The sequence below is a fragment of the Pelophylax lessonae genome (assembly GCF_965119305.1).
Source record: "Pelophylax lessonae genome assembly, chromosome: 4".
Classification (NCBI taxonomy): Eukaryota; Metazoa; Chordata; class Amphibia; order Anura; family Ranidae; genus Pelophylax; species Pelophylax lessonae.
Genome location: NC_138771.1, coordinates 528306549 through 528333806, shown reverse-complemented (window position 1 = coordinate 528333806; position 27258 = coordinate 528306549). Strand labels below are relative to the sequence as shown.

Genomic DNA, 27258 nt, shown 5'->3' with positions numbered 1-27258 from the left:
ACAAGGAGACTGTGACAGATGTCCTTCCTCCCTTACACCAAATTAAGGTGCAATATCACACCACGCTCTCCATCTCTGAGCTCATGTTTTGAGGGGAAATCTGATGGCATAATTTATTGCCAGATAAGAGTTAACTGTTGCAGAACCAAAGGAACAAACCAATTGAATGTTTTTCTTGTAGCGATTGTTCTACAGAACAATAACGTGTCAAAAAATGTCATAGAATGGAGAAATGATCCTTTTTGGTGCACACAGAGTAAAAAAGCAAATATCGGACATGGACCAGTGGCCTTGCTTTTTATGGATATAAGTTAAAGCTGCATTGCAAGGCATTTTGATTTTTACATAACTACTGCTTGCACTCATGCTGAGGGATCTTCAGAAAAGTATTGAGATAGAGTACTATGATGTCTTCAGTAGCGATGCACCGAAATTTCGGCCGCTGAAGATTTTCGGCCGAAAATAGGGTTTTCAGCATTGTGCCAAAAAATAAATAAATAAATAAATAAATAAATGGTGCCGAAAACGTCCACGATTTTACTGCAATTTTGACGTGCTTTTACTGTGCTTATATAGTGTTTTTCATAGGTCATGTGATTTAAAATGCATCAAATACGCAACCCAGGTGAATTTTTGATGCGTTCTTGCTGCCTTTTTAATGCACTTCAATGGGGAGGTGCATTTTTGGTGCCTTTTTTTTTACTGACCAAATATGCACCAAAAATGTAGCAAGTACGATTTTGAACACTGCTTCAAAAGGTGGCGATAATGGTGGACAAACTCATAATTGTTTAAATTCATGATAATACTTAAAATGTTGAATATAATACAATTATTTATAAAAACATATGTTTCAGTTTTCGGTTAAGTGCATTCTGAAATTTCAGTTTCAGCTTTGGCAATAGAATTTACATTTCGGCGCACTACTAGTTTTCAGGAAGATTTATACACCACACTCTGCCTGCCTATCACACCTCCATGGTCTCTTTGCATTTCCCAGGGTGCCACAGAGGCCCAATGATGATATGTAAAGTATGTAATGAAAATTTTTTAAGGTTTTATTTTACAATTTTCATTAGCAAAACAGAAGCAGATTAAACTTCAGCTATAATGGTGTGGTAAAGTGTAACTAAAGGCAAAAGTTTTTTGTTTATTTTTGATAGATTAACCACTTGCCTACCAGACACTTTCACCCCCTTCCCATCCAGGCCAATTTTCAGCTTTCAGTGCTCTCACACTTTGAATGACAATTGCGCGGTCATGCTACACTGTACCCATATGGCATTTTTATCATTTTTTTCACACAAATAGAGCTTTCTTTTGGTGGCATTTAATCATCTCTGGGTTTTTTATTTTTTACAAAAAAAAAGAAAAAAGACAGAAAATTTTGAAAAAAAAAAAAGTTTTTCTTATTTTCTGCGAGTAAAATTTGAAAATAAATAAATTTTTCTCCTTCACTGATGTGCGCTGATGAGGCGGAACTGATGGGCACTGATAGGCTGAACTGATGGGCACTGATGAGGTGGCACTTATGGGCACTGATGAGGTGGCACTTATGAGCACTGATGAGGTGGCACTGATGAGGAGGTACTAATATGCCGCACTGATGAGCACTGATAGGCGGCACTGATGAGCAATGATAGGCAGCACTGATGAGCACTGATAGGTGGCACTGCTGGGCACAGAGGTGGCACTGCTGGGCACTGAGAGGCGGCACTGACGGGCGGCACTGATAGGCGGCACTGATGGGCACTGGCGGGTTGCACTGATAGACACTGACGGGTGGCACTGATGAGCACTGATGGGCAGCACCATCAGTGCCCACACTCAGTGTCCATAGTGCTGCCAGTCAGTGCTCATCAGTGCCTAGATGAGCAGGCACTGATGGGCACTGACTGGCATCACTATGGGCACTGATTGTGGGCACTGATGGGGGGCACTGATGGAGGGCACTGTGGGCACTGATGGTGGGCCCATTGTTTTTTTTTTTTACCTCTGTAGTAATCAGGGCACTGGTGATCAGTGCCCTGATTACATTCCACTGTGTCCCCGACGGCTGATCGGCTCTCCTCCTTCCTCACACTGCAGTCTCCGTGTGAGGAAGGAGCGCTGGCGATGAGAGATGATCTCATATGTTTACATATGAGATCATCTCTCATTGCATGGTCCGATCACGTGGTAAATGGCCGCAGTGACTGGCCATTTACCACGATCTGTGATTGGCTGTGTCCAAGGGACACGGCCAACACAGATTTTCCCCGATGCGCGCTCGTGGGAGCGCGCGGGGAGCCTGTCTCTGGGAGGCCGTTTAAAGACGGCCTCCCGGAAATTCGAGTCCGCGCTGTAGCCGTACGTCGGCTATAGCGCGGATGGCAAGAAGTTAAAGGAAGATTTTTATTTTTGCCATCTGTGTTCCATTGTGGAGATTTCCCTTCACTTCTTGTTCCATAGCCAAACAAGAGAGAGAAAATCCCTCTAAAATGAGGGAATCTCAGGCTGTCACTAGGGTCGCCAGAATTAGTGTCCCTGGTGGAAGATTTCCCCTCTATTACTGTTCTGATGTCAACCCAAAATTTAGGACTTTCCTTTACTTTCACTCTTTTGAAAGCAGTAAACAGGACAAATAGAGCAGTAAAAATCCCTAACAGGGGCACAGACAGTAAATTAAAACTGACAAGTGTTCTACTCCCTCTACACTCTATGCAAAAGTAAAAAAAAAATTGCCTTAAGTTACACTTTAGATAAGTTCACCTTTGTGAACATGTTACATGTTACACCCATATTTAGGGTGTAACTTGTAACATGTTCAGCATCTGCCTGATCCCCTCCCCCCTTCCTATGACAGCAGGCAGGGTTTGTCTTCCCACACCCGCTGTCACTATTCAAAAAGAGCGAGGCCTTTGCCCATATGGCCACATCGTTCATTCAGTTCTGTGAATGAATGAACTACAAGTACTGACAGCCTTTGCGGCTGACGGCTTGTAGTTCTCAATGAACTACCAGGGCGCTAATGAGCGTTCTAGATAGTTCATTGATCCTCCTGTCACTCAATAATTGTCTGCAGGAGCCTGGCATTACACCTGCGATCTACTGATCACTGGTGCAATGCTCTGTATTCCCCTAAAAAAAAAAAATAATAATAATAAATGCGCATTTTTTTATCTGCAAAAAAATATGTTTATTATTTTTTTTAAAGGCAGGTGAACTTATCCTTTAATAATTACAGAGCTGCATTCCTTTGTGTGTTTTATATCTGCCTGGAGTTCTTCTTTGAAGGGAACATGTAATGTAATTTCAGTTAAAAACATATATTAGTCTATTATTGCATTGTTTAAAGTATCGCCATTTCATTAGATTTTTCACATTTTTTTTATGCTTGACCTTCCAGATTTTTGTTTTTGTAAATGTAATGATTTGTAGATTAGCCACTAGGGGAAAAGTAATCTGCCTTACCGCTTCACAATTTGCGAAATAAAGTATCAGCCACATGGATATTGGAATATTTTTGGCTGATTTATAAAACTAGCATTGTGAGAAGGAGCAGAAAAGCACAACCAGCATGGTATTGCGCAGTAAAAAATATTAAACTACAGATTACATTCCCATGATGTTGTAATACCTTACCTTTAGCTTCAGCTGGGCTTCAAGCTCACTGAGCGTCATTACTTGATTTGCCTGGGAATAGCTCCATCTTAAAAAGGAGAAAATATGTATTAATATATAAGTATAATCAGTTACCTGGACTGCATTATCAATTTAAACAGGTTTGATATAGAGACAGAAAGCTCTGGTCATTCTCTGCCATCAGGGTTGGGGGTAACTAGTTACAAAGTAACTAATTACAGTAACTACATTACTTTTTTTGGTAACTAAGTAAAGTAACTAGTTACAATACTAATATTGGTAACTACACTACTTTACTAGGCTATAGGAACGCGCTTTCCTGTGTTACCCAAGCCGTGCGATACAATCGTTATTTCGAAGAATCGAGAGGGATGAAGTTTATGACTTTTTGTTGCACTTTATGTTTTATTCTGTTTTTTCAGGTTTTGTTCTCATGTTTCCCAAAGCCTGTGTTTATACAATAAACTCTATGCAGAAAGAGTGTCATTTATCTTCTTCTACACGGTCAATTAAGAAAGAGGAAAGTAAAGTAATAAGTAGTGAAGTAACTTTTCAAATGCAGTAACTAGTAAAGTAATCCCGTTACAATTTACAGAAGTAACTAGTAACTAGTTACATTTTTTGAGTAACTACCCCAACACTGTCTGCCATACTGTGTTGAATTAATCGAAGAGAAAAAATTAAAGGGATTGTAAAAGCAGAAGGTTTTTTTTATCTTAATGCATTCTATATTGATTAGGAAAAAGGGTATTTGTTTGTAATGTAAATTAAACGGTGTGTGTCACTGTAAAAAAAAAAAATCTAAATACGTACCTTTGTTCATGTTTGGGTTTCTTTGTTCCAGTGACCTCACCACCCCTCTACAGTTCCCTCTTGCTCTATCAATGGGAACATATTGAATTACATGGCGCTTCGCTTTGGATCATTCTAGAGAGTCCAGTGTGTGGGTGCAGCCTTGATACTCCGGGCTAACAGGAGGTCAGTTGGATGATACTGGGCAGTGAAGCATTGCTAAAATCATTGCTTAATTAGTGACTCTGCAAGGGACAGCCCTGGAGAGGAGGTGAGTATAGAACTCAGAGCTCCTTTTTTTATGTTTAAGGCTGCATTTATACTGTGTTTAGCCATGGAGTGAGTTCCGGCGGCAGAAATCTACTGATTTCTATTGCTGGGTTTGACAGCTGTAAGCGATAGCTGCGGCAACTGAGCCTGTACACTGCTGCTGTTCTCACAGCCAGCGATTACATGTGGTGATCCCAGCTGGATGCACACAAATCACCGCAGGTAATCGCTGGCTGTGTGAAGAGCCACGGATAGCTGCAGCTGCTGACAGCCTGTCATTACAGTGTTCAGGCTCAGCAGCCACAGCTATCTGCTCACAGCTGTCAAACCCAGCAGCTGGAATCAGTACAGACACAACATGAAGGAATCTCTCCAACGGAGCTTGTGACTGTATTATAACCTGACAGGAGTTTGAATCCTTCCCCACCAATTCCAAAGTTAACAGAAAAAATATTGGCTATGCATACACCAGTTGTCATTTGCCAGTGCAGAACGGATTTTGGTTATATTAGGGAACACAGACAGTCACATCTTGATAAATAGGGCCCAACATAATAAAAGTAATAAGCTTATTTTACTTTAGTCATTATTGAAAAGCTATCATGACAGAAGTAAGGGGGCTAGCATTGCTGACCACCTTTCTACAGTGCTAAAATGTCTTTTATCATTTCATGTACAGACCAATTTTAACATTTTCACATATTAAATCAGCATTTTTTGCTGGAAAATTACTTAGAACCCCCAAGCATTGCTTATTTTCTCAAAGCAGAGGCTCTTGAAAACAAAATGGTGGTTGCTGCAATTTTTTATGTCACACAATATTTGTGCAGCCATTTATCAAATGCAAATTTTCAAGAAAAAAAAATACACCTAAAGTTGTTTTAAAGGCTTAAAGTTTTCTACCTTATTGCATTCTCTGAATGAAGGTTAAAAAAAAACATTTTATGGTCAGCTCCCCCGAGCCTCCCTAATACTTACCTGAGCCCCTGATTCTGATCCAGCAATGTGCCCAAAATTAGTAGTGCTGCTCTCTCTTTGTCCTCACATGACATAAAGGCAGCAGCGGGAGCCAAGGGCTTCCACTGCGGTCAATCAAATCCTGTGAGGAAGGAGTCAAAATACACACCCAGCCTGGCTCAGGATCAAGTCCGCACAAGTGCCTCCATAGCAAGTGGCTTGGACTGGGGCACTCGAAAGAGAGGAGGAACCAGGAGTTCCAGCTGGGGAACCCAGAAGAGGAGGTTCAGGGTTGCTTTGTGAAAAAATGTTTTACAGAGCAGGCAAGTATAATGGCTTTATTTTTTTTTTTTTTTTTTACATCAGATTTTATTTAGAAAGATTTTTTTATGTTACACTTAAAGCGGAGTTCCACCCTGGGAATACTTTTTTTAAATAAAAATACCCCCGGGACAGTCAGGGCTAGTACATTCCACAATGGCTAGCCTCTGATCTGTCCCGGGTTGCACTTACCTTTTAGGATAAATACTTACCTTGAAAAAGTATTGTCCAGCGCTGCCATCTCAGGTGTGGGCAGCTTGAAGCCAGCGCGATCCTCTTCTACGTCCTCTTCCGTCTTCTTCGGTCCCACGATGCACTGCACCGGCCCAGCCGTCACTTCCGGTGCGCGCGTCATCCCTCCACAGCTTCTGGGCATGCCCTTTAGAAGGGAATGACGCGCGTGCACCGGAACTGACGTCGGGGCCGGTGCAGGCGCATTGATTCCTGGGAGCGATGACGTTCAGCTCCCAGGAATCATTGCAAAGCCAGGAAGTGACGAATCGCCGTGGCCGCCGAGGGGAGGAAGAAGGAAGTAAGGTAAGTATATTTTCTTCTATACGAGGTAAGTAAAAAAAAATAAAAATTGCGATTATCCATTTGTTTTTCAGGTGACCCGGAGCGAGAAGATGGAGGTAAGTATAAATTTAGGGTCGAACTCCACTTTAAGAGTATAGAAACAACCCGCCTCTTGGGGAGGAACCAGAAAGAGAAAAGAGTGCCCTTCAGAGAGATAAAAGGAACAAAAATGTCCACTAAAGATTTCAGGTACTTTAGACATCATAGTGCCTTGACATTGCCAATTACAACTCAATAGGATTAACTTAAAGAGAACAATAAAAAAGAAAAAAGACCCAAAAGGCACTTGGAGACACTCAGTCCACTGGGACCATATTGCATCAAACCTTTGCATAGAATTCCTAAGGTAGTAAGTGTGCTTTTCAAACTAGATCCGTTATCCATTCAGAGAGAGCAGGTGATCAAAGTAAGATCCACTTAAAGAAGTATAGCCAAAGCTTTTTTGCAAGGTGAAGCCCACTGTCAGCTAACATCACAGAGCCGATCCAGGCTCGGGATTCACCCAGAAGCCAGGACCGAGACTCTTAGCGATCTCCCGAGATCCTGAGCCAGCCCCTCCCACCCCCTTCACAGCTCAGCACTTCAGTGAGCGCTGCAGAGGACAGCAGAAAGCCAGTGACTGGCAGTCAGGGCTCTCTGCTCAGATAGGAAGGGCAGAACTGAGCGATCATAAATGTTTTTTTTTTTTTTTTAAAGCCATACTTCTCTTTTAAGATCAATTTGTCTGCAAGCTGTGAATAATGCTCGTGAGGATGAATCAATATATTGAAACAGGTGAGAGGGTCAACTGATGGGTTAAGCCCTAGGAGACCATCACATTTCCCTACCACCTCCTCAATTTTGGACAGCGCCACAAAAAATGGACAAGGGATAAAGGAGAGTGTCTACATCGTGCAGCCTGACAAGTCGCGGTCCATGCAGTGCTACGGGAACCGTTCTAATAGGAGCGACTCAAGTCGCTCCGACTTAGAAAATAGTTCCTGCACTACTTCGGGGCGACCTCGGATCGACTTGCATTGACATTCATTATATGAAGTCCGTGCAAGTCACGCTGAAGTCCGCGGTGCACGCGACTTCACAGGTCGCCCCCGAAGTCGTGCCGCGATAGTGTGAACCGGCACTAAAGTCCATGTTTTCTGACCAATTTTCCAGTTTAAATGTTAGAAAGTGGCACTTCTTGCTGGGAGCAACTGGGAGGCGTGTCTGGCTTGGTTGGGGAGTGAGGCGCGAGCTGAGGAGTGCGGAGAATTAGGAACCCTGGATTCAAATTTTTGCTAAAAGAATACGTTTGATTTCAAACCCCACCAGGATCCCCCCTTACATTCACCGGAGGACCGGTACCGTTTAAAGAGTTAAAGAGATAAGGAGAAAACAAATAGTGACCCCTCTATCCAGACCCCCAAATGTGGAGGAAGTACCTGCAGCAGAGAATACTGTGATATCTATTACAAACGCTCTTTATGAGTGTTCTGGAGGTGAGCGGCCATTACACTTATTTATGGATAAATGCTCACACCCAGGTGATATATTTCCCTCCACTGTGAAGACAACTTTACTTATCTCCACTTTATCTCACTTTGAGAGCACATGAACTTTTACGCATTCATTTATATGCACAAGGACACTTTGTTTATTTATTTATTTATTCATCTTACCGCCCTCCTGTATGGATTGAATAAGCACCGTTTACCACATATGTTTTTACTAATATATTTTTGGTACATTTATTGTATTTTAGCACAGTGCACTTTTAGATTCACTGTCACCCTTTAACTGCTACATCCACGTCCCAGCATCTTTTGAGATGTTATTTTTGTGATGATATATTTCTTTGTCTGATGAATATATTTATTTGATCATCTCAGCACAGTGCACTTTAGTTTCACATTCACCTTTCAACTGCTATCCCCACTTTTTCATCATTTATTTATGATGTTATTCTTTATTTGTGGGTGAATTTTTATTATATTCATTGTGTGATCTTATCATTTTATTCATTTATCACAATTGCTATTTATTTTTATTATGTGTGATAGATTAGCGCAGATTTATTTAATTGAATTCAGATTTTCTTATGTATGTGGTGACACTACAGAAAATTGGCTGCTAGTCAGATTTTATCACATTATATCCACTGTCTATCTACTCTCCATTTACTACATCTTGTTCTATGGTTAGCGCTTAGGCTTTCTACCTTTAATCTAAGAATGCAGGCATTCGGGGTAAAGCTTTCCATTTATCCTCCCCACCGCAGGCTCTCACCGCTGTCAGTCTGCAGTCGTGACCGGGAAGACTACCCTGCAGTAGAGCGATCTGAAAGCGAGGCTTGAAACGCTCGTGGAGCACAGTGTGAAAGGAATAAAGTCTATGGCGGTGTAGAGGATGGTCTATGTGGACAGCTTTACCCTGGATGCCTGTAAACTTAGATGTGCCCGTTCTAATCATCAACCAAAAAATTTTGTACCTTCATTAAATGTAACCATATTGCTACACTTAGTGCCGGTGTTCTAAAATTTAGTCAGACCCATGAAAATTCCGGACCCTCGTCACTTCCGATGACGCTGCGTCATAACCCAGCTGATGCGAGCCCAGGTGTGCATGCGCACAAGGCATTTTCAAGGTCCGATAAAATTCTAAGGCTTACGAACAGCTGAGTGAGAGGAGGAGGGGCGGATACACCGCCGCGTCATCGAGCAAGAAACATGTTGCAGAGCGGACTTAGAGGAGGCGGGAAGGAAGTGAATACTCATAATAAATAGTAATGATAAAAAAAAAAAAAAAAAGAAATACTAAACATTTTTTATCATTACTATTTAGTATGAGTATTCACTTTCTTCCCGCCTCCTCTAAGTCCGCTCTGCAACATGTTCCTTGCTCGATGACGCAGCGGTGTTGTAACATTTTCCCGCGGTGGTGTATGCGTCCCACCTCAGCCCCTCCTCCTCTCAGTCAGCTGTTCGTAAGTCTTAGAATTTCATCTGACCTTTAAAATGCCTTGTGCGCATGCGCACCGGGGCTCGCAGAAGGGCTCGCAGCAGCTGGTGGTGACGGAGCGTCCCCGGAAGAGACCGGAATTTTCACGGGTCCGACTAAATTTTAGAACACCGGTTCCCACTAGCACGACTTGTCAGGTGACTTGGTCAGCCTGGCAAGTCGTGCATGGTCGCGGTCATTGAGTAGTACAGGACCCATTCTAATAGGAACGACACAAGTCGCTCCGACTTAGAAAAAGCGTCCTGTACTACTTCTGGGCGACCTGGAGGCGACTTGCATTGACTTCCATTATGTGAAGTCCGTGCAAGTTGCGCCGAAGTCGCGCTGCACGTGACTTCACAGGTCGCCCCCTAATTCGGAGCGACTTAATGTGAACGGGGTCTTAGAGGAGCCTCTCTTCTCTTTTATACTCTGTTGTGACGTGACATTACTCTTATATCAAGACATCACTTGTTTATCAAGTCAGAATTTATAAAAAAATTAGCTTGTCCTGCAAAACGCTCTCAAACCCAGATACTCTCAATCCAAGGTTTTACTGTAATGTAGGCTCTTTTCATATGCTTTCATATTCTATGGGCTTACTGTGCATTTGTAACAAAGCTGTAAACAGGATTATTAATACCATAGGAGGTTCTCATTGTACTCAGCAATTCCTCTACCATGGACAGCTCCCAGTCTCTACAACAGCTCCTACCAAACAAACAATGGAGTTGCTTAGTTTCCTACTTCTTTCATGTGACATCGGTGTCACTGTCAGGCCAGGCTACAGGTGCAAACTTCAATATGACATACAATAAGTAAATAGAGACAATATTTGACTTTTTGCCAGCAGATTCTGATTTATTGCACTTGTTATAGTTACAGAAGCCTCACAAAGCAAATCACCCACTTTAATCGCAGCTGATTTAAGGCATTGTCCTATTCCCACTTGTGATTTGTTTTATATCTTATGTGTGTAACTGTTTGCTAATCACTAAGAGACAAAAGCCATGTCCCTCCACTTACCTCCTCTTTACCCGGGACATGCTGCTGCCACTTCGGTGGTATCTGGCCAAAAAGTCAAGATATGGAATGGTGCCATTAGCATTGACGGGAATCTGAGAACAAAGCAATGGAAGCAATTCAACTTTTCAACAAAAATGAAGAGAAGTAATAAAAGGCCACAAGATTTTAATAGGAATTATTTTATTTTAATAATATATTTATTTAGGGAGCCACTGAAACAGGAAATGAGGGGAAATCTTAAAGCGGTTGTTTTTTTTTTTTTTTTTTCATACCTGCAAGGTAAAAGGCATAATGTGCTAGTATGCATCGCATGCTAGCACATAATGTGAGATTAACCTGAAAGCGAAGCCCTCCAGCAATACGATGTTATCGCTGGAGGCAGCATCCATCTTCACCCAGTTTTCCTTCCGGGTCCGCGGTCTCCGACTGTGTGACAGGCTGGAACCGGGATGGCGTCATTCCCGCACATGTGCGGGGGAACCATCATTCACGACATAGGTATCTGAAGAGACGGCTTGGTTGGCCGTTCCTTCAGAGCGCATGCGCCGATGATGTCATCGGCTGCATGTAATGTAAATATCTCCGTAATGGTACACGTTTAGGAGATATTTACAGTACCTATAGGTATGCCTTATTATAGGCTTACCTATTGGTACAAATTATGTCTTTGAGTTTACTCTTTAACAGGAACACAGAAAGCAGTGAACACTTCACAGAGGAACTACCATTTTATCCAGAACTTTGAACAAAAAATTTAATGAAAAAAAAAAGAGGCAAAGAAGTAGTTAAAAAAAATAGAGGGTTAATAAAGAGCTAACATTTCTATTTTTATTTTTTTTACATTTTAGACATACCAATAATTTACTAATGAAGGCTACAACCTAACCATGAAACAATAAAGAGAGACTTGGCTGTCACACTAAAGCTGTGTTCACACTTGTGGCTAGAGGGGTGGTAAATTAAAGCTGTTGAGCCATAGATTCCCTTTCCCCCTCAATTGCCAGCCTAAACCTGGGCATACACCCTCTTGGGGCTGTACACATACCGCGGCCAAATGTACACAGCAATTCACATTCAGCGTGCATTGCCACCACCAAAACACAACCAATGGAAGTCTAGAGTCGTGCCAAAACCATGTACAATGCATATGAAAGAAGATGGCTGACCTCACTCTACCTTACTGAAGATCCAAAGCTTTATTGTAGAAAATCTATCATAAAAATATTTTCACAGGTCCACAGAGACAGGTAACGGCATAAAGGGGTTTTTAACGATAGAAACGTGTTAATGCCTGCACCTGATCAATGGAGCCGTAAAAATGTTTTTAGGATCAATTTTCTACAATAAAGCTTTGGATCTTCAGCAAAATGGAGTGCGGTCATCCATCCTCTTTCATTAGTATTTCAGCTGTGAACTGGACCAGCATCTACAGCCGGAGATGAGTTTGGGGCTAATGTGAACGGACCAGCCTGGATCGGTTGTGTATTGTAGATTTTTGTTTCATGTGCAATACATGTGATTGGCCGTGATGTGGCATATACAGAGTTAAATTAGGTGGTAAGGAGGCCACATAGTGCCTCCTCAACACCTGTCAAATGTCCACTGAAGAGCAATCCAACACACATCGCTCTTCAGAGGGCCCTACACATGTGAACGAGTCCTAACAGCTCAGTCCTGCAGTTCCCACTGATAGAACAGCTCTGCCAGTGTAATCAATGGAGCTCTGTTGTCACTTTGACAGGTGTTCTCCTGCAATCTGTGTATAAGGACAGGTGCTGGCACTCCTGATACAGAGCTGGCTGTCATATTGAGAGCGGAGTTCTGCTGTTTACCCAAGAAGAGCCACTCTCTCATTGTAATCTCTAGAACTAAGCTGTTGGCCAGGGCAATGGCAAGCTGTGCCCTGCAGTTTCATGAAGCTGCTCAGGGCTTGTATACATTGCAATCCCCGTGTTCAGTTTACAGCTCTGCATGCATGTTTGGTTGCAATTATAATATTACAAGCATGTTTTCAGTGCATTCATGATGATTTTTTAGGCATTATTTATACTGAGTTCCATTTACATGCATTTGTGGTGCATTCAGGCACGTGATATACTGTAATGGTGTAAACTATATTCCATGAAATATATTCATTTTTCCTGTATATGCATTCCTATTGCATTCAGAAACTGCATCTGCTGTAAAGGATTGTTCTGTAATGTGCTTTTACATGCATTTCCAGAATGTTTGAAGTGCATCTGTGGTGCACTACATGTTTTTTTCTGCAAGAATTACGATTTTCTTTAACTAAGTATTTTTACCTGCATTTGTGGTGTGTTTATGTGCATTCCAATATCTTTAACTGGGAAAAATGCAGCATGCTGCAACACACATAAAAACACCGCAAAGACTCACTGAAATATATTCAGTCTATTTTTTTTTCGCATATGCGATTGTACTGTGTTTAACCCCTTCATGCCTAAGCCTTTGTCTGACATTTGTTTCTTACATATCCAAATCTGTATTTTTTGCTAGAACACTCAAACATTTATATTTTTATATATATATATATATATATATATATATATATATATATATATATATTTTTTTTTTTAGCAGAGACACTAGAGAGTAAAATGGTGATCACTGCAATATTTTATGTCACACGGTATTTGCGCAGCGGTTTTTCAAATGCATTTTTTTTGGAAAAAAATACACTTTCATGAAGTGAAAAAAAAAAAAACAATACAGTAAGACCGCATTCACACTGGTATGACTTGGATCGCGACTTGTCAGCCTAACAAGTCGCGGTCCGTCACGCTCCCACTGTGTAGTACAGGAGCCGTTCTAATAGGAGTGACACAAGTCGCTCCGACTTAGAAAAAGGGTCCTGTACCACTTCGGGGCGACCTGGAGGCGACTTGCATAGACATTCATTATAGGAAGTCCGTGCAAGTCGCGCCTAAGTCGCGCTGCACGCGACTTCACAGGTCACCCCCGAAGTCGGAGCGACCTAGTGTGAACCGAGCCTAAAGGTAGCCCAATTTTTTTATATAATAATATGAAGGATGGTGCCAAGTTTGTCTGTTTTGAATGCTATAACAAAATGTTTAAGGCTCCAGTAACCGGAAGTGATGTCATGACATTGCTTCCAGGTTTCTAAATCAGAGACCGGATCAAAGCAGAAAATGGTTTTTGTTCGAGTCTTCGGCCAGGGGACGTTCTCTCCCGCTCCTTGTAATAACAACCCAGCGGCTGCTCAGCTCAGCTGGAAAAAAACTGATTCTGAAAGTGGTTGTAAACCTCACACATGAAATATGAACAAAGCATATCCCTCTATAGTGTGTGCTTGCCTCAATCCAAAGCATTAAGTGTCATTTCTGTCCTGTTGCCTCAATCCTCTGCTATCTGTACGAATCACAGCGGACAGGTTTTTCTGACACCAAGAGAAAAATGGTGATGGGGGGGGGGGGGGGGGTCTGAACGCCAGCAGAAAGACAGCTTCAGCTCTATTTCTATGCGCTGTGTGAAGAGGGGTGTGTCTCTTCCCTCCAATCAGCTCTCAGCTCTGATCACTGAGCTCTGCGGAGAGTAATTTTCGCTCTCCACCCCCTGCATTCTGACAGCCCGGATAAATTTTGGACTGTGAATGGATGTGGAGAAGAGAAGACTGCAGATAAACAGGTACAACTTATGTTCCATCTGTGTTACACCTGAAACCAGTCACTTCACTGGAGATACAGCATGGAAGGGTTTACAACCTCTTTATCTAAAAATAGGAGTGTTTTTACAAGCAACAGGCAGATACAGTAAATATGAGGCCCAGTGATCTTACCTTAGCCAGCAGTTCATCAAACTGTGATTGGGTCAGTGTTATGACAAAGTTTTTCAGAACTCGGTTCAGTTGCCCCTTGGTGACGGAATGCATCTGATCAACATCCAAAGTCACGAAGGCATTTTTTAAATCTTCTTCAATTTCGTTAACTCTTTGGAATATTATTTGTTCTATTTCTTGAGTGGTGAGATTGGGATCGGGGACAGAGAGGACTGAAGACGCTAAAAACATGAAACCAACATTTCATTATGACCTTATAAGTGTGTTGCTGCTCCTTCATTGTCCAATCACCAGGGAGGTGGAGGGAGGAGAAGTGGCTAAAGAATAAGAAATTTAGCAAGCATGTACCTCTTAGGCCCCTTTCACACTTGTGCAAACTAAAAGTTGTGCAATTTTACCGCAATTTGTACTGGACTTGAAGCAATGCCTATGTCTTTGGACCTCAAAACGCATTAAAATCAGCCCAAAGTAGTGCAGGGACTACTTTGAAGTCGTTGCGACTTGAAGTTGTACAGATATGAATGGTACTCATTGGAAATCATGGAGTAGGGCTTGTCATGCGACTTTGCAGTCCCAAATCGCAGGACAAGTCACACAAGTGTGAAAGGGGCCTTAAAGTCACCGATCAGTGAATGCCATTACCATGATTTCAGAGGTAATGTTTTTTATTGTGGAAATTGGGAATTTTTTAAGCTAAGGCTGTATTTGAATATGGGCATGTGCCTAGCTTTTCACAAGATTTCCCTGTGACCAGCCTGGTGTATGAATCCTGGATTATGAATTACAGTCGGGAAGTATTTAAAGATGACCTCTAGGCAGATATAGACACAAAAGAATGCAGCTCTGTAATCATTATCACATGCTTCAATGTATAGTAAATACAAGCAGTGTAAGTAACTAAACTTGATTGGTCTCTTGCAATCCCTGTGTAGCAGAGCTCAGACTGGGAGCAGAAGAAGCAGCACAAGAAGCTGAATCAGTTTATGTGCTGAAGAGAAGGATGCTGATAGGAGGAGAAAGCGGAGTGACAGAGAGATGAGCTTATTACTATGCTGGGCCCTCAGATTGAGGACACATAGTGGCAGAAAAACTTACCGTGGGGGAAATCTCTAAATTGAAGAGAAATATTGTAGCAAATGATTGTTTTGTTATTTTATCATTTAATAGTCTATTTGTTATTATTGTGGTATTTTTGCCCAGAGGTCTGCTTTCATGTGGCTATATACATACACTATATTACCAAAAGTATTGGGACACCTGCTTTTACATGTACATGAACTTTAATGGCATCCCAGTCTTAGTCTGTAGGGTTCAATATTGAGTTGGCCCAACATTTTGCAGCTATAACAGCTTCAACTCTTCTGGGAAGGCTGTCCACATTGTTTAGGAGTGCGTCTATGGGAATGTTGACCATTCTTCCAGAAGCGCATTTGTGAGGTCAGGCATTGATGTTAGTTCTATCAGGTTGAGGCCAGTAAAGTTCCTCCACCCCAAACTGGCTCATCCATGTCTTTATGGACCTTGATTTGTGCATTGGTCCAAATCACTTGGAGGGGGGATTATGGTGTGGGGGTGTTTTTCAGAGGTTGGGCTTGGCCCCTTATTTCCAGTGAAGGGAACTCTTAAGGCATCAGCATACCAAGACATTTCGGACAATTTCATATTCCCATATTTGTAGGAACAGTTTGGGGATGGCGCCTTCCTGTTCCACCATGACTGCGCACCAATGCACAAAGCAAGGTCCATAAAGACATGGATGAGCAAGTTTGGGGAGTACTCAAAGTAACAGAACTGCTGGGTTACTCATAGTGACAGACTGCATTATACACACCATTATTTATACTGCCTACGCTTTGTTTCCAACGTGCAGGAAAAGAGCGCTGAAAGTTACGGCAGTGATCAGTATGTACAGGAGAGGAATGCCAGAGACTATGACAGGAGCCAGTATGTGCAAAACAAAAGTGCCAGAGAAGTGCGCCAGAGAGTATGACAAGGGTCAGGATGTGCAGGAGTATACTGCTGGAGGGAATTTCAAGGGTCAGGATGTGCAGGAGTATACTGCTGGAGGGAATGACAAGGGTCAGGATGTGCAGGAGTATACTGCTGGAGGGAATGACAAGGGTCAGGATGTGCAGGAGTATACTGCTGGAGCGAATGACAAGGGTCAGGATGTGCAGGAGTATACTGCTGGAGGGAATGACAGGGGCCAGGATGTGCAGGAGTATACTGCTGGAGGGAATGACAGGGGTCAGGATGTGCAGGAGTATACTGCTGGAGGGAATGACAGGGGCCAGGATGTGCAGGAGTATACTGCTGGAGGGAATGACAGGGGTCAGGATGTGCAGGAGTATACTGCTGGAGCGAATGACAAGGGTCAGGATGTGCAGGAGTATACTGCTGGAGGGAATGACAGGGGTCAGGATGTGCAGGAGTATACTGCTGGAGGGAATGACAGGGGTCAGGATGTGCAGGAGTATACTGCTGGAGGGAATGACAGGGGCCAGGATGTGCAGGAGTATACTGCTGGAGGGAATGACAAGGGTCAGGATGTGCAGGAGTATACTGCTGGAGCGAATGACAGGGATCAGAATGTGCAGGAGTATACTGCTGGAGCGAATGACAGGGATCAGAATGTGCAGGAGTATACTGCTGGAGGGAATGACAGGGGTCAGGATGTGCAGGAGTATACTGATGGTGAGAATGACAGGGGTCAGGATGAGCAGGAGTATACTGCTGGAGGGAATGACAGGGGTCAGGATGTGCAGGAGTATACTGATGGAGGGAATGACAGGGGCCAGGATGTGCAGGAGTATACTGCTGGAGCGAATGACAAGGGTCAGGATGTGCAGGAGTATACTGCTGGAGGGAATGACAGGGGTCAGGATGTGCAGGAGTATACTGCTGGAGGGAATGACAGGGGTCAGGATGTGCAGGAGTATACTGCTGGAGGGAATGACAGGGGCCAGGATGTGCAGGAGTATACTGCTGGAGGGAATGACAGGGGTCAGGATGTGCAGGAGTATACTGCTGGAGGGAATGACAGGGGCCAGGATGTGCAGGAGTATACTGCTGGAGGGAATGACAGGGGTCAGGATGTGCAGGAGTATACTGCTGGAGGGAATGACAGGGGCCAGGATGTGCAGGAGTATACTGCTGGAGGGAATGACAAGGGTCAGGATGTGCAGGAGTATACTGCTGGAGGGAATGACAGGGGTTAGGATGTGCAGGAGTATACTGCTGGAGGGAATGACAGGGGTCAGGATGTGCAGGAGTATACTGCTGGAGGGAATGACAGGGGTCAGGATGTGCAGGAGTAAACTGCTGGAGGGAATGACAGGGGTTAGGATGTGCAGGAGTATACTGCTGGAGAGAATGACAGGGGTCAGCATGTGCAGGAGTATACTGCTGGAGGGAATGACAGGGGTCAGGGGTCAGGATGTGCAGGAGTATACTGCTGGAGGGAATGACAGGGGCCAGGATGTGCAGGAGTATACTGCTGGAGAGAATGACAGGGGTCAGGATGTGCAGGAGTATACTGCTGGAGGGAATGACAGGGGTCAGGATGTGCAGGAGTATACTGCTGGAGGGAATGACAGGGGTCAGGATGTGCAGGAGTATACTGCTGGAGGGAATGACAGGGGTCAGGATGTGCAGGAGTATACTGCTGGAGGGAATGACAGGGGTCAGGATGTGCAGGAGTATACTGCTGGAGGGAATGACAGGGGTCAGGATGTGCAGGAGTATACTGCTGGAGGGAATGACAGGGGCCAGGATGTGCAGGAGTATACTGATGGAGGGAATGACAAGGGTCAGGATGTGCAGGAGTATACTGCTGGAGCGAATGACAGGGGCCAGGATGTGCAGGAGTATACTGCTGGAGCGAATGACAGGGATCAGAATGTGCAGGAGTATACTGCTGGAGCGAATGACAGGGATCAGAATGTGCAGGAGTATACTGCTGGAGGGAATGACAGGGGTCAGGATGTGCAGGAGTATACTGATGGTGAGAATGACAGGGGTCAGGATGAGCAGGAGTATACTGCTGGAGGGAATGACAGGGGTCAGGATGTGCAGGAGTATACTGCTGGAGGGAATGACAGGGGCCAGGATGTGCAGGAGTATACTGATGGAGGGAATGACAAGGGTCAGGATGTGCAGGAGTATACTGCTGGAGCGAATGACAGGGGCCAGGATGTGCAGGAGTATACTGCTGGAGCAAATGACAGGGATCAGAATGTGCAGGAGTATACTGCTGGAGCGAATGACAAGGGTCAGGATGTGCAGGAGTATACTGCTGGAGGGAATGACAGGGGCCAGGATGTGCAGGAGTATACTGCTGGAGGGAATGACAGGGGTCAGGATGTGCAGGAGTATACTGCTGGAGGGAATGACAGGGGCCAGGATGTGCAGGAGTATACTGCTGGAGGGAATGACAGGGGTCAGGATGTGCAGGAGTATACTGCTGGAGGGAATGACAGGGGCCAGGATGTGCAGGAGTATACTGCTGGAGGGAATGACAAGGGTCAGGATGTGCAGGTGTATACTGCTGGAGCGAATGACAGGGGCCAGGATGTGCAGGAGTATACTGCTGGAGCGAATGACAGGGATCAGAATGTGCAGGAGTATACTGCTGGAGCGAATGACAGGGATCAGAATGTGCAGGAGTATACTGCTGGAGGGAATGACAGGGGTCAGGATGTGCAGGAGTATACTGATGGTGAGAATGACAGGGGTCAGGATGAGCAGGAGTATACTGCTGGAGGGAATGACAGGGGTCAGGATGTGCAGGAGTATACTGATGGAGGGAATGACAGGGGCCAGGATGTGCAGGAGTATACTGCTGGAGCGAATGACAAGGGTCAGGATGTGCAGGAGTATACTGCTGGAGGGAATGACAGGGGTCAGGATGTGCAGGAGTATACTGCTGGAGGGAATGACAGGGGTCAGGATGTGCAGGAGTATACTGCTGGAGGGAATGACAGGGGCCAGGATGTGCAGGAGTATACTGCTGGAGGGAATGACAGGGGTCAGGATGTGCAGGAGTATACTGCTGGAGGGAATGACAGGGGCCAGGATGTGCAGGAGTATACTGCTGGAGGGAATGACAGGGGTCAGGATGTGCAGGAGTATACTGCTGGAGGGAATGACAGGGGCCAGGATGTGCAGGAGTATACTGCTGGAGGGAATGACAAGGGTCAGGATGTGCAGGAGTATACTGCTGGAGGGAATGACAGGGGTTAGGATGTGCAGGAGTATACTGCTGGAGGGAATGACAGGGGTCAGGATGTGCAGGAGTATACTGCTGGAGGGAATGACAGGGGTCAGGATGTGCAGGAGTAAACTGCTGGAGGGAATGACAGGGGTTAGGATGTGCAGGAGTATACTGCTGGAGAGAATGACAGGGGTCAGCATGTGCAGGAGTATACTGCTGGAGGGAATGACAGGGGTCAGGATGTGCAGGAGTATACTGCTGGAGGGAATGACAGGGGCCAGGATGTGCAGGAGTATACTGCTGGAGAGAATGACAGGGGTCAGGATGTGCAGGAGTATACTGCTGGAGGGAATGACAGGGGTCAGGATGTGCAGGAGTATACTGCTGGAGGGAATGACAGGGGTCAGGATGTGCAGGAGTATACTGCTGGAGGGAATGACAGGGGTCAGGATGTGCAGGAGTATACTGCTGGAGGGAATGACAGGGGTCAGGATGTGCAGGAGTATACTGCTGGAGGGAATGACAGGGGCCAGGATGTGCAGGAGTATACTGATGGAGGGAATGACAAGGGTCAGGATGTGCAGGAGTATACTGCTGGAGCGAATGACAGGGGCCAGGATGTGCAGGAGTATACTGCTGGAGCGAATGACAGGGATCAGAATGTGCAGGAGTATACTGCTGGAGCGAATGACAGGGATCAGAATGTGCAGGAGTATACTGCTGGAGGGAATGACAGGGGTCAGGATGTGCAGGAGTATACTGATGGTGAGAATGACAGGGGTCAGGATGAGCAGGAGTATACTGCTGGAGGGAATGACAGGGGTCAGGATGTGCAGGAGTATACTGCTGGAGGGAATGACAGGGGCCAGGATGTGCAGGAGTATACTGATGGAGGGAATGACAAGGGTCAGGATGTGCAGGAGTATACTGCTGGAGCGAATGACAGGGGCCAGGATGTGCAGGAGTATACTGCTGGAGCAAATGACAGGGATCAGAATGTGCAGGAGTATACTGCTGGAGGGAATGACAGGGGTCAGGATGTGCAGGAGTATACTGCTGGAGGGAATGACAGGGGCCAGGATGTGCAGGAGTATACTGCTGGAGGGAATGACAGGGGTCAGGATGTGCAGGAGTATACTGCTGGAGGGAATGACAGGGGCCAGGATGTGCAGGAGTATACTGCTGGAGGGAATGACAGGGGTCAGGATGTGCAGGAGTATACTGCTGGAGGGAATGACAGGGGTCAGGATGTGCAGGAGTATACTGCTGGAGGGAATGACAGGGGTCAGGATGTGCAGGAGGTGAATGCTGGAGAGTATCATAGTGGCCTGTATAAACAAGAGAAGAGTGCCAGCGAGTATGACAGGGGCCAGTATGTGCAGGAGAAGAGTGCTGGAGAGTATGAATGGGGCCAGTATGTGAAGAAGTTAAGTGCCAAAGAGTATCACATTGGCCAGAATATGCAGGAGAGGAGTGTTGGAGAGGATCATAGGGGCCAGTTTGCATAGGAAGGAGCCCAGGAGAGTATGGCCAGCTGGTATGTGCAGGGGAGAAATGCCAGAGAGTATAAAAGGAACCAGAATATGCAGGAGAGGAGTGCTGGAGAGTATGACTGGGGCCAGTATGTGAAGAAGTTGAGTGCCAAAGAGTATGACATTGGCCAGAATATGCAGGAGAGGAGTGCTGAAGAGTATGACAAGGCTCAGTATGTGCAGGAGAGGAGTGTCAGAGAGTATGAGTGTGTGTGAGTGTGTGTGTGTGTGCGTCTCAGGTGATAAATGAAACTTACACACGGAAGATCTCACAGAAGATGAAGTACTAGGACGAGACAAACTTCTACTTGTAGAGGACAAAGGCCGCCCAGCAAACATGATTCCGCGAGTGAGGGGGCGCAAGTCCCTGAAACTCCCAGAGTTCATCACTGTGGGCTGCCTGGCGCTCTGTCACAAAATAAAGAAATTAATAAAAAAAAATAGAAAATGACAAATAAAATATGCAACGGTACATTAACTGGAATAATTTCTTGCATAATTAATTGGCAGGAAGTAAAATTAGTCATGTGGGAGATGTCAGGAACAACATTAATGGTGCATTAAATCTTTATTCCTTTCACTGCCTGAAGATTTCAGCTATGTTTTTAAGCTACAGTTAATGCCTACTAAATTGAGCGCCTTCACAAATGAGATTTATTGACTGACACATAAGAGATGTAAATCACAGTGCCGTCAATCACAGTAAGGCTGGGTAATAAAGGTCAGCTCTGCCCAAATTCGATGTTATGGGGGGGGGTTTTTATGGTTGTAGGAAACCTGAATCACATGCTCAATCTCCCTTTAAAAACTGCCAATTTTGTTTAAAGAGACACAGACCATTTATTCCAACAACTATCTTTTTTTAAGATTATACATGCATGCAGTGTATTTTATGCATGGTATTTGCCAGGAGAAGCTCCTCTAGTGTATACACCCAAAAGCTCTGAGACTGCTGCTGGGTGCTTCCATCTTGGATGTGATGTCAACAGACTCAGAGCTGTCAAAATTCTATAGTATTCCCCTTCGCTCCTCCCCCGGAAGCTTCAGGTTATGCTGGGAGGTGAGGGGGAGGGTCAGAGGAGCTGGGCCAACACAGACAGTAATTGGACACTTCCAGGTAAGAGGGCAATGATATGCAAGGAAGGAGGGGGCTGTGCTAGGGAATTGACTCTTCCAGGAGAAGTCAAAATTTCTATTAAGTTCAAGGGCAGAACATACTGTATAAAGCATATAAAGGATATATAAGCAATTCCAAATACATACTATGCATAAATGGTGCTAATGAATGAATGACTTCAAAGGCACATTGCATCTAAAACAGAAAACATTTACACATACTAAAAAAAAACAAACACTGCAACTAAGCATGTAAAATACTTGATTTTTCTGTGTTTTTACCTGAAATCTTTTTACGTTGGTGACAGGGTCTCTTTAACTGCCACGACCACTAAAAAGTCATGTACCTGAATGGGTTGTTGAATAAACATAGAAACTGGCTACGAGACTGTGACATATTTGCTATGTGCTTGTGATTGTCTAAAAGAGACATGAACCAATGGCAAATCGCACCACCAAACTCTCCAATGTGTGATTTAAAGTGTCACTGAAGGCAAAACTTTTATTTTTTTTTGGATAAAGTAAAAGGAAGTTTATAACCCCTATGGATAGTGTAGGACCCACTGATAATGGGGTACTTTGACGCAGTGGTGGGCTTGAGCACGATATGGCCATATGGTGGGACTAAACCCCCATTTTTATTTATGGATTGTCTCCATATTTAATAGTCATTTCTTTTGCATGGTTGCGCTATTCTTTTTTAATATATAAGTTGCGTGGTCCATAGCTGCACTGGCTTTAGATATACATGTTCAGGGCTTGCTCCCCCAATTTTTTGCTTGTTTATTATGTATTCAGTCTGACCAGACTTCTGTGGTTGAGCATCCCACCCCCCACAAACACCTGTACTCTATCAGAGTCCACCATCAAGTAGATATAGGAGGAGTCCTTTGTAGTGCATTAGCACATCCATCCCAGCAAGGAGTGTTGTCTCCAAGGGTTGGAGAGGCTGGATTCACCCCTTTTCTATGGATAGTGTAGGACCCACTGATAATGGGGTACTTTGACGCAGTGGTGGGCTTGAGCACGATATGGCCATATGGTGGGACTAAACCCCCATTTTTATTTATGGATTGTCTCCATATTTAATAGTCATTTCTTTTGCATGGTTGCGCTATTCTTTTTTAATATATAAGTTTATAACCCCTGTCTGGGTTTTTTTTGACATCTGTGTCTCATTGGGGTGATTTACCTTCACTTCCTCCCCCATAGCCAAAACAGGAAGTGAGAGAAATTTCTTTCAAATTAGGAAATCCTGGGGTGTCACCATTGAAGATTTCCCTTCTATTACTTGATGGTGTCAACTCAAAATGTGAGATTTTCTTTTACTTTCACTTTCAATGAGAACGGTACACGGTGAATCTCCCCAACGGCGGCACAGAGAGCAGTAAAAACTGACCGGTGTTCTAATCCATTTCTCCTCTATACAAAACTTAAAAAAAAAAAAAGTTTTGTCTTTAGTTATACTTTAATTCCGATCTGTAGCTATCCTAAACTACATTCATATTTATTATACACTTGGTAATTTGTCATTTGAAGTTTCCCCTACTGATAGTTCAAGTAGGATAGAAAAGTAATGTCTGTGACCACTGTATACAAAAGCCCATATATGACTGAGCAGTATAGTCACAGACATGCCCCTATCTCCCATCTACAGTTACATTACAATTCCATTCGGGGTTGATTTACTAAATAAAGCATGACTTCAATTATCTAATCATGTGCAAGAAAAAATCCATTTTTTTTTAACTTTTTCTTGCATCGGATATTCTTGCAAAGTGAATTTCCATTTCGTTTTACTTCATTCACTCAGCTAAGTGGAAACTCAAGTGGATTGGGGCCTACTGAGTAGGTGAAATGTGTTTTCCTCCATCCTTCCCCCAGACCAGTGCCTGTAATACCACCCTGCAGACAGACGGCCTAGGGGGGAGCCAGTGCAGTCACTGACACGCCTCTATCTCCCATCTGCAGCTACATAACAATTTCATTCCATAGGGTTGATTTACTAAAGGGGTAAAGCATGACTACAATCATGTGAGAGCAAAAAAATGTTTTATTTTTTTTACTTTTTGTTGCATTGGGTATTCTTGCAAAGTGAATTTTCACTCAGTGTCACCTCATTCACTCAGCTAAGTGAAAACTCAAGTGTATTGGGGCCTACCGAGTAGGTGAAACATTTTTTCCTCCATCCTTCCCCCAGACCAGTGCCTGTAGCACCACCCTGCAGACAGACGTCCTGGGTACTTGAAAAGAAACCAAAGCCAAAAAGAGGTAAAAAATGAACATGGGGTGCGATTTTTAGAGAGAAACAAACCGTCCAACTGTCTTACATGGCATTTTATAAATGGTGACAGTTCAGCTTTAAAGAAGAAATCCAGTTGTGGACATTTTACATAGTTACATTGATCCAGCTAGGACCAGTGTAACAAATGGCGCTTTTCCACTGCATGGAACCGAAAGGTTTGGCTCGCTTTTGTGCTTTTCCACTGCATGGTACCACATGGTACAGTGTTGGAACGGTTCGGTACGGTACGGCGGCGCTTTTCAACTACATGGAACCGACCAGTACGGCTTGCTTAAACAGTACCACCTCAGTTGTGGTTCCAAGAGGGCCGTACTGGTGCCATATCCCACAATCCTTTGCATGCAGCCTTGACTGTTTGTCACTACTAGCCACTGATTGGTCAGAGAATCATTGTTATCCCACCCACTTTACTTTAGTGGAAAAGCAAACCGTACCGAACCGTTCCAACACTGTACCATGCGGTACCATACAGTGGAAAACCAAACAGAACCAAGCAGGGCCGAGTGGAGCCGAGCCGGTACTAGCAGTGGAAAAGTGCCATATGTATAAACCATGTCTGTGGGATCCCTCTAGAACAGTGATGGGAAACCTTGGCACCCCAGATGTTTTGGAACTACATTTCCCATGATGCTCACCTTCCCTGCAGAGTGCATGAGCATCATGGGAAATGTAGTTCCAAAACATCTAAGGTGCCAAGGTTCGCCATCACTGCTCTAGAAGCTGGAAATCACTGTAGCTACTTTAGTGATCACCACTTGCTTCCAGGTCCTGTCCCGAGCGGCTGCCTTGCTGCATCGTAAACACATGAGGTCGCCTGCTTGGCACAGGCAACATTCAGTTAACACTTTGCATTTTTTCAGTGCATGCAACACATTCTTTGATTGGACGATGTTTAGAGTGTGATGTCACCACCCCACCTCCCCTCCTTGTCCAAGCAGAGAAGGTTTTACACTCATTGAGAAAATGTATAGAGATCCCTGAATGGCACCTGTGCCCAACAGATGACCTCCTGTACACACAATGCAGCAGGGCAGCCGCTTGGCACAAGACCTGGAAGCAAGAGGAGATTAGTGGCGTAGTGGTGTCTACTACAATGATTTCCTTCCTAGAGGGATCCCACAGGTATAGTATATACATGGTTATATTGGTCCGAGCTAGATCAATGTAACTATGTAAGAATATCCAAATCTGGAATTCTTTACCCACCAACACCAATGCAAAACAGAAATTAGGCTGGAGATGACCTTTAAATAGGAAGTGTGTTCTAATTAGTGATGGACCGATATCGGTTTTTCGTTGCCGATACCGATATTTTGGCCAATGCATATCGGTATCGGCCAATATTTTTGTACATTTAAAATTTTTTTTTTTTTTTGACAAGTACTTTTGTGGAGGGATCTGGGGGTCTAAAAGACCCCAAACCCCTCCTCTGCTCTTAAAAGCATTGTTTGGCTGTTTTGAGTGCTGTCATTTTTTTTTAATCTGGCGCCAGACAGTTTTTGCATGGAGACCCGATCAGAGCCAAATGCAGCTTTGATCAGGTCTTCGGCAGCCGTGCAGGTGGGACAGGAGACCTGCGTGAGCCGCGAAAGGCAGCAGGAGAGGGGGGGCGTCCCCTCCCACTCCTTGTAATGACAGCCGAGCGGCTTCTCAGCCGCATCGGTTGTCATTACAAGACAGCCGACCGTCGGCTATGGACAGCGGTACCGAGGTGTTGCCTCTAGCTGCAGGCATCACCCCGGTACAAGCACTTTCCCCAAATATCGGCAATATTGGTAACCTCCGGGGGCCGATTCCGATATATTGGGAAAAGTGCATATCGGCCCCCGATATATCGGTCGCTCCCTAGTTCTAATAAAAGAAAACCTGACAAAACACAAGAAAAATGCTGTGAAATATTATACATAAATACTCAGAATCCCTGAGATGCGATTACACACCTCCCATTCTTCAATGCAGACCTTATAAGAACGAAAGCCCTCCTGGACACATACACAGACTTTCTGAAAGTCAGAACAAAGCCATGCCCCTCTCCTCCACCCATCTTATGATGCCGGTGGCTCTCTGCTCTGCTGGATTGCTCTGTGGGGTGCAGAGGGGTGTCCATGTTCCAATTTTACATAAAGTGTGTCCTTACATATGAAAACCAAAATGCTGACACATACCTGTGACAGGAACGGCTGTGCTGAAGGTCTATATGATGAATGTTCCATTGTCTATTGGAAAAAATAAAGCTTGTTGAAATAACAGTGCACACTGCAAAACCCACACAAACACAACAAGAACAAAAAATACTCCATGTACATCACGTCACTGGTGGAAAAAAAACAAAAACAAAACAAGTCCACCCTGCGCTGCAAGACATTTTAGGCAACAAATCCATATGTTGCCAACTGTACAATTAAATAGATCCATGTCTCAAAAATGGAAAGAAGTACAGAATAATTTATTTAAAGTTTAATTTATTATTTTATCAGTCAATTAAGCTTATGGGAGGATCGGAAGATCCAGGCTTACATTATCATACATGTGCAGGCTCGTCTTTGAAAGGTTGACATTTGGCCCGTATTGAGCTCCATTATCTCTTATAGAACTCCATTATCTCTTATAGAGCTCCATTATCTCTTATAGAACTCCATTATCTCTTATAGAGCTCCATTATCTCTTATAGAGCTCCATTATCTCTTATAGAACTCCATTATCTCTTATAGAGCTCCATTATCTCTTATAGAGCTCC

General features: G+C 44.2%; 1 protein-coding gene across 1 annotated transcript in view; it reads right to left on the bottom strand.

Annotated features, from left to right (window-relative positions):
* EFCAB6 (EF-hand calcium binding domain 6) overlaps positions 1 to 26734 on the bottom strand; it is a gene marked incomplete at its 5' end in the record, with an annotated part of 240295 nt that extends 213561 nt beyond the window's left edge. The window contains 5 exons of the mRNA XM_082254131.1: positions 3625 to 3691; positions 10540 to 10631; positions 14357 to 14577; positions 21358 to 21508; positions 26687 to 26734. Coding sequence (XP_082110257.1) covers positions 3625 to 3691; positions 10540 to 10631; positions 14357 to 14577; positions 21358 to 21508; positions 26687 to 26734 — 579 coding nt within the window. The remainder of the gene's footprint in view (positions 1 to 3624; positions 3692 to 10539; positions 10632 to 14356; positions 14578 to 21357; positions 21509 to 26686) is intronic.
* Positions 26735 to 27258: the final 524 nt, after the last annotated feature.